This window comes from Nestor notabilis, unplaced genomic scaffold (genome assembly GCF_000696875.1).
Source record: "Nestor notabilis isolate BGI_N333 unplaced genomic scaffold, ASM69687v1 scaffold18081, whole genome shotgun sequence".
In the NCBI taxonomy this organism is placed as follows: Eukaryota; Metazoa; Chordata; class Aves; order Psittaciformes; family Psittacidae; genus Nestor; species Nestor notabilis.
In genome coordinates, this window is record NW_009915330.1 from 3096 (window position 1) to 14135 (window position 11040).

Here is an 11040-nt window from a genome sequence, read left to right on the forward strand (position 1 = left end):
TAAAAATACCCTGCAAAGAGAATACATTCTCTCTCCAATGGGAGAGTATAAATTAATCCGAGTCGTAACATATACAACTGCTTGTGGCTGGGAGAAACAATTCCAAACGTCATTTTTCAGAGAGGGGTTTCCTAAAGAAGAGCAAGTCCCAGCCCTGTGCATTCCCTGCGTAGTTTGGTGATATTGCGTGGAGGATCTTCTCCTCCTGCCCCTCCTGCTCCCACCCTCTTGTCCTCCTATGGGAAACGGTGTGGCCTGGGGGGAAGGGAGGGCCCAGCCCTTTTATAAGCGTGGTCTAGCAGCACGTTGAAGTTGACAGGAGTAACAGGAGATTTGGCTCACTCCGAGATACCTACTTTCAAGCCTTGGGGTCCCTGGGATGACCAAAGGGGAAATGGAGTCGGTTGAAGTGTTCACGTCTGAAGGCAAAGGCAGGGGCTTGAAAGCCCAGAAGGAATTTCTGCCTGGGGATGTCATCTTTGCAGAGCCAGCCTATGCAGCCGTGGTGTTTGATAGGTAAGAGAAAAAGCACTTTTAAAGCAAAGACCAAAAGGAATCTTGATGCAGAATTTCATCTGGCCAGGCACGTAAAGGTTTGGAAGGGTCTGGACAATGTCAGAGGAGGGAATCAGAAGCACGTCTGTAAACACACATTCCGAGCTCACAGTGAATGTGCTTCCAGGGCTCAGATCAGCCTTTTTTGCTTTCAATACGGTGCAATCTGTTGCCAGGATGTGATCCTGTAAGGCGCTCAGTTGTGTGTATTTAGTGTCCCATCAAACCAGACCCACGTTACCCTCAGGTGTACTGCCAGGAGTAAGTGGAATTCAGGTACAGCAATCCCAAACTGACTTTGCTGAAGCCTCCAATGCATAATGCGTGACAAAGTCGCCTTACACTGTGCTCTGCTCACTTGTAGCACCTCCTAGCTGTACACGCAGCTTCATTGCCTATTGCCTTCAAACTAGGAACTAGTGGGGATCTGTGGGTGAGACTGTTTGTGTTAAAGTGCTGTTATATTTATAGCTAGCTGAGTTAACTGCAGACAGGTTTCTGCTTTCATTCTTGCACGAGACTGGTTTTAAGTGTTTGGTCACACTGATGTAGTCAGAAACTGAATTCTGGTGCAAATGCATTTTTCTTTCTTACTGCTTGTTTCAAGGATGAACAACATCTGATCAAGCTGTGCTGCTCGTGTGGCTGGTAGGTGCCTGCTTCTGCCCTTCGAAGCAGTGGAAGATTCACTTAAATACCTTGAAAGCTAAAAGATGCAGAGAACTGATTTCTATCTTAATCTCACATGGAATAAATCTAGAATAAAGCCTCAGACGTGAATGGAATTTGTTCAGCCTTATAATGCACTAACTGAGAACAGTTTGCTCCAAACTTTTGTACCGAGGAGCTGGATGTCAGCTGAAGGTTTCATTCTGGGCTTAGGATATTTATGAGCATTCTTCAAAGGTGTCATGGTGAGTCCTGAGACTGAATTTTTGCCCCAAACTGCCAGTTATGAGTGAATATTCTGCACACTAAATAGGCAGTGAATTGTTCTGCCTAGCTGAGCTTTCCCTGATGGAATCAGCTCCTCTAACAACATCCGGAGCTCAAGTAGAGCTCATGCTGCTGTTTTAATCCTGGTCATCTTGTAGCAGAAGCTGATTCGTGCTGCTGTGTGAGCTGGCAATAGCAGAGAATTGGGGATTAAATGAGCAGAGCAGGAAATAAGGTTCTTTGTCTCTTTCATTCACTTTTTCCTTGCCCTTCCAGTGTCACTGGGTGAATGTGTTTGTGAATCTTTACAATAGCAGCAGTGACACTTTTTAGTTTTGATTTCAATTCATCATTGCAAGACCTCACATTAAAAATGTCATCTTTTTCATTCTAAAATGTTAGGTTCTTGAATTCTTAACCCTGAGTTTAATTACAGTAGTTAATGACAAAACCATCTCTCCTTGACGTGTCCTTTTAGGTCTTGTACTTCAGTTTCACTTGTGTCACTAGCTGGAATCTTACTGTGACACTGTTTGCTTCAGAAGTGCATAAGGACAATTATTTCTCCCATATGACTTATTAAAATTCTCATCTTTTAAACCATTGAAACCATTTTGACTTTTCATTGTGGGTTGGGAATTTGCTTTCCTTCTATGTGAAATGTTGCAAGCATCATGCACAGAGTAGAGCTGCTCATGGTGAAGAGCTACAACTTCACTGCATTTTCAAATGTCGCTTGTGTAATGTGAGCTAAGGGGAGAAACTATCACTACATCGGCTCTTACACTGCAGACTGTGACTTAGGCTTAGGTTTCCAACAGAAAACCTGGGGTGGGAGAGATGGGCTTCCCTCCCTCCCCAGGCTGGGTTTGTTTAGCTCCCAAAGGGCAGGTCCAAACATTAAGCAGCAAGGAGGCAAAGTAAATACATCCCTTCTCTGTGACTTGAGGGGATGGCTTCAGTCATTCTTATCTCTCTGCTTCTTCTTTGTTCAATGGTAATGGACTTTCACCCTCCCATGGCATGTTTCATCCCAAAGCACTTCATGAACGTCAATGGACAAATGAATTCCAAAAATCCCAAAATCTCCAAAGCAGACAGTGCCAACTAAATGCCTGCTGGTTAGTGCTTGGCAGGGGATATAATGGAAACACACATTTTTCTTGTGAAAACTACCCTGACACACAGGGTTTTGGTTTTGAAGGTAACTTCTGCTGCTGCCCCAGGGTAATCAATTGCATAGAACCCCACTGAATTGATTGCTATCAAAGCAGGAAAACCTGGATCCTTATAGGACCTGCAAAAGCAAATCCATGCTAGGCCATGGTGCCTGGTTTTGCCCTGAAAGAACTGCTGTTGCCTCTGCATGGATGAAGAGTCCAGTCAAGACACATGTGTTTTTCCTTGTCCACAAACATACATGTATAGATCCTAAAATCAGTGTCAAGTCTACATTATTAAAAGGGGTCTTACCCTACATTGGGAAACTCAAAGTTCAGTTTTCATCATACTAATTCAACTCAGCATCTTCATCTCTTGCTGAAATGGGGTGTATGTGCACTATGGAAATGGAGTTCATGTACGAGTGATCGGTGTGTTTAATTTTCTGGCTCAGGTCCCACCAAATACCTGACCAGATTTTCCACAGAGCTCAGCTTTCTTTTATGTATGAAGGCCACCACAAAATCATTAGAGTGCAGAGCTGGTCTTTGCAGCCCTTTGAAGAGCTCAGTCGTTTGGGAAGTCTGGTTCCAGCGTGGATGCTGAGCCCTGAAATCCTACCCCTGATTTTCCTGTTGGAGTCAACTTCTGTATGTGATGTATATGGATAGCAATCTTGCTGCAGTGACCACACTGTGCTTCCTGTGTGTCTTCATATGATGTGGCAACACAGCAAGTGATGTGAAGGTCTCTGTTTCAGGTTAGGAGGGAGCAGCTCTTCAGAGATACAACATGGTTTTCTTGGTTTGGCCTTACTAAAGGAAGGAAAGCAGCTTGTGTTTGTGACAAGGCACAAAGCTCTCAAGAGATGGGAGTTGTTAACTGTTCAGAAACAAGGAGCCCCTTAAAATCATCATTTGACCTGGTGAAGAACATCATTGTGAAATGAAATATTTGCATTATCTGCTATAGGTGTTTAACTTCAGGAATGTGAATGAGAAACCTCATAGGCTGTTACATAGCAGAAACCTACTTTTCATCCTCTGAGAAACTATCAGAAGAGCAAACCTCTTTGCACTGACAGTACAGGGATCTAGGGAACCTGAACAACTAATCTTGGCAACCAGTGTTAGATGCTCACAGCAGAAAGTATGGATATACTAGGCTTTGGGCTTAAATGATGCAAAGACCCTTCTCTGTATAATGATGTGAGGAACTGATGAAGTAATTTGGACATGAGGCTGTCACCCAAGCCTGCCCATCAGTAGGAGGCTGAGCTTGAGGAGGTGCTGAGAATTATATTTTGCCAGGTAAAGGAGAAATGTTTTCTGTGACAAAACTCTATAATCAGCCATCATACTCTGAGCAATCCATCAATTTAACTGCACCAACCTACAGGGTGATGTGATGTCCAGCAATATGCTTTGCGACTCAGCTTGCAAATGAAGACACCCAAAACTGAGGTCTGTTGTGTTAGCATAGAGCCATAGGTGGGATTCAGTTGCTGTAGGTGTTTAATGTCATTTGAGATGCCCTGGGATGTCTGAGACATCCTCTTAGGGCTGACAGGTACAAACCAGGATTTATGAGAATCAGGCCTCCTCTCAGGCCAGATGTCCCTGCAGAGCCTAAAATAACACTAAGCTCCTATGTCCTGGCAAGTGAATCCAGCCCTAAGAGCCTGTTACAACCAATGTTGCTGTATAATATGCACTGAACCCAGACACCCACCTTTGAGCTGAGTGACTTTCCAGACCCTGCTGAGTATTTTGATGGAATTTCTGCTTAGACATTTGAGGGTACAGATGAGCACATTTAGTTGTCTAAATCTGCAGGCTTCATCCCACCCTGGAAGCCCCTGAAGGTCACAGGGACCCCAAAGGTCCCTGAAGGCTTCTGAAGTCATTAAGGCTGGTGAGGGCTTGTACTCTTCAGCCCAGTGATGGTCATCTGAGCAGCAGCCTCTTACCCAGTGCCAGAGACCTTTAGTCCAGAAGTACATAAAACTCAAAGTGAAGCTAAAGAAAGTTCCTACAGGCAACTGGCAGCTCATAGTTTCTTAGATTTTAAGGCCAGGGTATGACTCACAAACTAACCCTGCTCATTACAGGGAGGGTTGGACTAGATGACCTTTAAAGGTCCCTTCCAACCCAAACTATTCTATGATTCTATAACCTTTTGCTTTAACACAGTGGTTACCCGATGCTGACTCTTACATCAAGCCTGTTACTTCTGCCTGAACTAAAGCAAACTGTTTAGAGACACTGTGAATACTGATTAAAAGAGGGTGTAGAACTGAGTGTGATATTTTGCTGTTTGGATAAAGTGCAGACACACACTCTGATCTGGGCTTGAATAAGCCTTGCTGTTATCAGCTGAAATAGCACTGAGAAAACACCAGTGTCAGGCCTTCTTTGCCCTAAAATAGATGCAGAAGGTTGTAAATATATCTTCTCAAGGGATTCTTTGCCTATGTTGGGGTCATTTTTCGATTTGCAAAGCCCTTCTGCATTCCCTATTGACGTTATCTCTCACTGAAGCTTTCTCTAGTGCTCTGCTTACGTGTGGGGGTTTAATCCTTCCTTCCCTCTTCACTTTCTCTTTGAAGGTTTCCTTTCCTCACCTTTGGGACGATGGCATTTCTATTGCCTGGGTTCAATGTACAGTATGTGACCTTCTCCTCTGGCATGTCAGTTGGCTCTCAAGCTGTAAGAGTTTACATTTCCTACGGGCGTGGGGATGCCTGATATATCTCTGAGAGCCTTCATCAAGAGCAGGTTTGCTCTTTAACCAGTGGGCTTTGAGAGACAGTAGTCAAGGCAAACAGTGTCATGTGGTAGGAAACCAAGATCACCTGAAGATCTGCTTGATGAATGATCTGCACACGGCTAAACCCATGAGATCGTGCAAGTTTTGTGTTCCTTTTTAATGTACAAAGCAGGCCCAAAACATCTTCCAAGGGAAATGTGGGTAGCTCCATATAGCTGGGATGACGTAGGGATAAAGAAATGCAGAATTTTCCATTACAGGATGACTGAAAAGATTATGGAAACATTCTTTGAGTTGGTACAAATAAGAACTGAGAGCTGATGTGTTCATCTTCACATTGTTTAAAATTTACTTAGGGGTTTGATTTTTTAATTTCTAATCTCATTTGTTCAAAAGCTTAAATAAAACCTGGGAGAAAACCTAATTCTTTAAAGAAAAGCACCCCCACACCTCTAAAAGGAGGCTGAGAAATCTTGTAATGGAAGATTAAAATAAAATGGTCTAAAATAAATCCTCCACTCAAATCAGACAAACTAGGATGTGTCATCCTCGACATTTAAAGATAAAAGTACTAAGCTCCAAACTCTTTTTTTTTTTAAAGGAGAAAAATCATTCTTGTGCTGATAATTCAACATTGTAGGTATCCTCAGCTACTGAATACCTCCCTTTTCCTTTCGCTGCTGAAGTAGCTGGTGGATTTCCTGTTGTGTTTAATGAAGTGTTACAGCATCTGCTTTGAAAGCCAAGCAGACTTTGCCCATGTCTTAGGCTATTCTTATGCTGTCCTCTGTAGGACACTGAGGAGAGAGATGTGAGCCAATAATAAATATGAAGCAGGTGGACTTAGGTGTAAGTTAAGTCATAGAATCATAGAATGGTCTGGGTTGGAAAGGACCTTAAGATCATCTAGTTCCAACCCCCTGCCATGGGCAGGGACACCTCACACTAGACCTTGTTGCCCAAGGCTCTGTCCAGCCTGGCCTTGAACACTGCCAGGTCACCTGTGTGTATCATCTATGATGTACAGAATAGAATAAACTCACGTTAAATAGTTTGTGATCTTCTCACCATATCCATTAGCTACTGCATGAGATCCTCCTCTATTCCTTTCCCCTATAGCCACCTCACCTGGCTTTTCCAGATCAGTGAATGAGATGCTGTGGGTGCTGGATGTCAAATGATTGGCATATCTTTGGGTTGTGCATGTCTCAGAGACGAGGGTAATATATTTCCTGTGGCAGTGCTCAGCCCTCTGTCCTGGCAGGTCCAACAGATCTTAATTCATCTGAATCCAATCCAAGCAGTCACAAGAGCTATTTGTTTCTTCTGCTTTCCCTGAGAGCCGTGCTTGCAGGAGCCATGGTTTAGTTGAAAGCACTCTGTCACGTCTTGTATTTGTTGGCTGTCACATTGAATTATTGCTTTTGTGACTGTAGCTACATCCAGGATTAGTAGTTGTGCGTCTCATCTACGTAATGTCTGAGCTCATGAGCCCTTGAGAGTTCAGCTTCGTTGATGCTTGGATGAGAGGCCAAGTAAACATGAGGCTCTCCAGAAAGTCATGTAGTGAGTCAGTTAGTGGTGTCTCTCCTCCAAGTCAGCCCTAAATCCCTGACCTGTCAAGGCTTTGATGGGCTGGAGACATCCCTGTGCTAATGAATCATAGAATCATAGAATGGTTTGGGTTGGAAAGGACCTTAAGATCATCTAGTTCCAACCCCCCTGCCATGAGCAGGAACACCACACACTAAACTATGTTGCCCAAGGCTCTGTCCAGCCTGGCCTTGAACACCTCCAGGGTTGGAGCATTCACAACTTCCTTGGGCAACCTATTCCAGTGCCTCACCACCCTCACTGTGAAGAACTTCTTCCTTATATCTAACCTAAAGTTCCCCTGTTTAAGTTTAAACCCATTACCCCTTGTCCTACCACTAGAGTCCCTAATGAAGAGTCCCTCCCCAGCATCCTTGTAGGCCTCAATGAAGATCCTGCTTTTGGGCAGGGTGGAAAAAAGTAGTTCTCACTATGTGTGGAAGATGAAGGAGATCACCCCAGAGGCCATGGTGTACATAGATACAGCAGAAAGCTGTTGTATTGGCCCTATGTCAAAGCAAGGGAAGCTGAACATGAAGTCTATGAGGGTTCAGACGTCCAGGACTCCTGGGTAGGTGTTACACCAGAAAGTACCTACCCAGCTTTCTCTCCAGAAACTTTCAGTGTTGCCTGGCCATGCAGCACCTTGGCCGCACATGGGCTGCTCTGTCTACAGGGAGAGGAAGTCTGGACTACCTGGAGCCATTTCAGGTTGTGTTAAACACTTTCTAGGCCAGGCACAGAAGGTTTTACAGACCTCTGAGACAGTTTTTGGGGCACCTTAATCATTGCAGAGGGGGTGAGAGGGAAGGCTGTGGACCACTGCAAACCTTTGGTGTCTTTGGTGTCGTCTACCTCCAGGATATGTGGTATCAGAGCCTGGTGTACAGTCCAGACTGGGGCCAAGGGAGAGCCCCACTTTGCCATTCCCTTTTGGGGTGTCCGTCTCTGAGCTCCCCTGAAACAGCAGGAGTTTGCCTAGGGGCACTGCAGTTTGCTTGCAGGGTCGGGCAGTGCTCGAGCTATGTTCATTGGAGATTTAGGCAATAGATCTTGAATACCTCTGAATCCCGATTTTTTACTGTGCCAAGAGTTGAGCCCAGGCCTCTGGAGTCTGGTAAGGCACATTATCAATAACCCCAGTCTTCTGAGCATGAAGGATCCCATGAGGGTTTTGTGACAAATGCTGTATTTCTTACACCACTCAGATTACCTATGAGTACTTGTGGCTGCAGTTTCAATACCACATGAACTGTTCCTTTCCTTTCCTGGAAAGTCTTGTATAACTTTTTCTGTGCATTTCTGCATCAGATGACTTTCCAGGCAGCAAGTTCCACTGGGTGGGTTTGCTTTGGAAGCTCTGGACACCTTATGTGATAAACAGCAAAATGCAAAGCCAACATTCCAGTGTCTTTCTGTTCTCAGAGAGTGAGCTGGGGGGAGACAAGCCCCTATTTGAGGAACTGGGTTTTGCTGCACTGTGTTCTTCTCCAAGTTGCCATTCCTTTCTACAAGGGAACTTCTTTAGCTGCCTTTTTGCTTTCTGACTACCTCAAAACATGCAGGCAGCAGGAGGGAACCTCATTCTCTGTGCAAGATATATCCCTGTGCTTCCCAACACGATGTAACTGCATGGGTTTTATCATCCCTCTCTGGCTCTCCTTTGCCTTACAAGGAGTGTAATTTCTCTTGCACCTCTCTGCCCCCCTGACTTGACAGCTGACAGAGCACAGCCTCACATTGCTCACCAGCTCCGAGCTCTTCCATTTGACATAATGGAGCTGGATGCATCCCCCTTCCCAGAGACATGCTTCCCCTTGTCCCACGCCTTGTGCTTGCCTTGTGCTGGGCTCCCTCCGGCAATGCTCACTGTTATTTTCCAAACCTCATGGTTGCACATGGTTTTGTCTACTGCAGATCATCCTGCTTTAAATCATGGCCCTCTTCATCCTGCACGAGCCAAGGTGCAGGGTGGATTGTGTCAGCAGCTCACACTGTACTGCCAGGGGAATGACAGTGCATTTTAGATGTACTCTGATATAAATCTGCCTACGTATGTTTTTATGTATATATCTGTATAATGGAGAGGCAGGACAGTCTGGGGGTCCCCTGGGGCTGTAGCACTCACTCCCACCTGTGGCACATCCTCCTCATGTGATCCTTGTGCCTCAGTTTCCCCACTACGGGCTGTGGACAATGATAATGTTCCCTCAGTAATAAAGCCTCTGTGGTCAGTGAACTCTTTGCACTGAGGGACCAGCGCCTGTTGGGATGTTTCTTTGTCTTCCCAAAACCCCTCTTGGGGTCCATCCTTAGTGGCTGTGGGGAGCCCAGGGACGCAAAGCTGGCAGGAGCTTTGCTGTGTGGAGCTGGCCCTTCGCTGAGGTACAAGCTAATGTGTCCTTTTGTCCTTCCAGCCTGACACATGTCATCTGTCATACCTGCTTCAAGAGGCAGGAGAGGCTCCACCGCTGCGGCCAGTGCAAGTTTGCCCACTACTGTGACCGGACCTGCCAGAGGGTGGCTTGGCTCAACCACAAAAATGAGTGCTCGGCCATCAAGAAGCATGGCAAGGCACCCACCGAGAACATCAGGTGAGAGCTGGGGCTGAGCCTGGGGACAGTGGGACAGGACAGGGTGGCAAGGAAGAGCTGAGTGGCCTGATTTGGAAAGAGGGATGGGAGAAGGTTTGGGAAAGGGCAGGAGGGGATGGGAACCTGGAGGAGCACCTGGGGTGTGAGAGGCTCATGCTTCTGCTTTCTTGGGTTTGGTGCTGGGCCCCAAAAGCTCTACTGCAGCTGAATGTGGGGAGGAAAACCTGCCTGGGGTGCTTTGGGAGGTGTGGGAAAGTGGGGAGTAGGTGGAAAAGTGGAAGAAGAGATGGGCTCATCCCCATTTTGTCAATAGGAATGGGAACCTGGAGGAGCACCTGGGGTGTGAGAGGCTCATGCTTCTGCTTTCTTGGGTTTGGTGCTGGGCCCCAAAAGCTCTACTGCAGCTGAATGTGGGGAGGAAAACCTGCCTGGGGTGCTTTGGGAGGTGTGGGAAAGTGGGGAGTAGGTGGAAAAGTGGAAGAAGAGATGGGCTCATCCCCATTTTGTCAATAGGATACATTGATTTGGCTCTGTCATAAGGAAATAAGAGGAATCCCCAAGGAAATGAGAGCCGTTGTAGAGGACTGGGAGCTTATGTTCTGCAGTTGAGAACATAGATGCTGGGGAAAAACCCTGCATCTCCTTTTCCTTCAAAAGCCTGTGGATGGTGGGCAGCCATCAGCCATCCAATGCTGAGCCTGTCTTGGCCTGCCTGCACACAATTTCCCACCCATGAAGTGGATTTCGATGGTCCTTTGGCCCATCTCCTTGCAGTGGGTGGTGGTGATGCTAACATGTGGGACTCTTTTCTGGCCAGGCTGGCTGCCCACATCATGTGGAAGATAGAGAGGGAAGGCAGTGGGCTGTCAGAGGGCTGCCTGGTCTCCATCGATGACCTGCAGAACCACGTGGACAACTTTGGCGAGGAGGAGAAGAAGGAGCTCCATGCTGATGTGCAGAGCTTCCTCGAGTTTTGGCCTCCCCAGAGCCAGCAGTTTGGCATGCAGTACATCTCCCACGTGTTTGGAGTGGTATGTTGAGGGGACGGGGGGCGGAGAGCAAATGGGGTGCTGCTTTTAGTGCCAGCTTCCCAGAGAAAGTCTGAGTTGAGGATGTTTGAGCTCATCCCTCTGTTGCCTTTAAGAGGCCATAGCTATTGGGACCAGCATTTGCTGTAGGTGGTTTGAATGCTGCCCATTCCCCACCTGCATCACTTCTGCACTGACACTGGGAAACTGAGGCATGACAAGGGCAAGGTCTGAAATATCTCATCTGTCTAAACATGCATGCAAGTGGCTTGCTCAGCTGTAGGTGCTGCAATGTCATCACAGGTCCCACTGGGCATCTCTGTTCACCTGGGAGATATATATTTACATATATCTGTGCACCTGCATCAAATACATATAAATATATATTTAAATATACTTTTAGT

The 11040-nt window shown here is 46.2% G+C and overlaps 1 protein-coding gene across 1 annotated transcript; it reads left to right on the top strand.

Moving 5' to 3' along the window:
* Nucleotides 1-379: 379 nt before the first annotated feature.
* LOC104400853 (histone-lysine N-methyltransferase Smyd1-like) lies at nucleotides 380-10639 on the top strand (the record flags this gene model as incomplete). Its single annotated transcript, XM_010024093.1, has 3 exons — nucleotides 380-516; nucleotides 9432-9608; nucleotides 10426-10639. Coding segments are annotated over exons 1-3 (528 nt in total), but the record flags the coding sequence as incomplete, so codon positions are not given.
* Nucleotides 10640-11040: the final 401 nt, after the last annotated feature.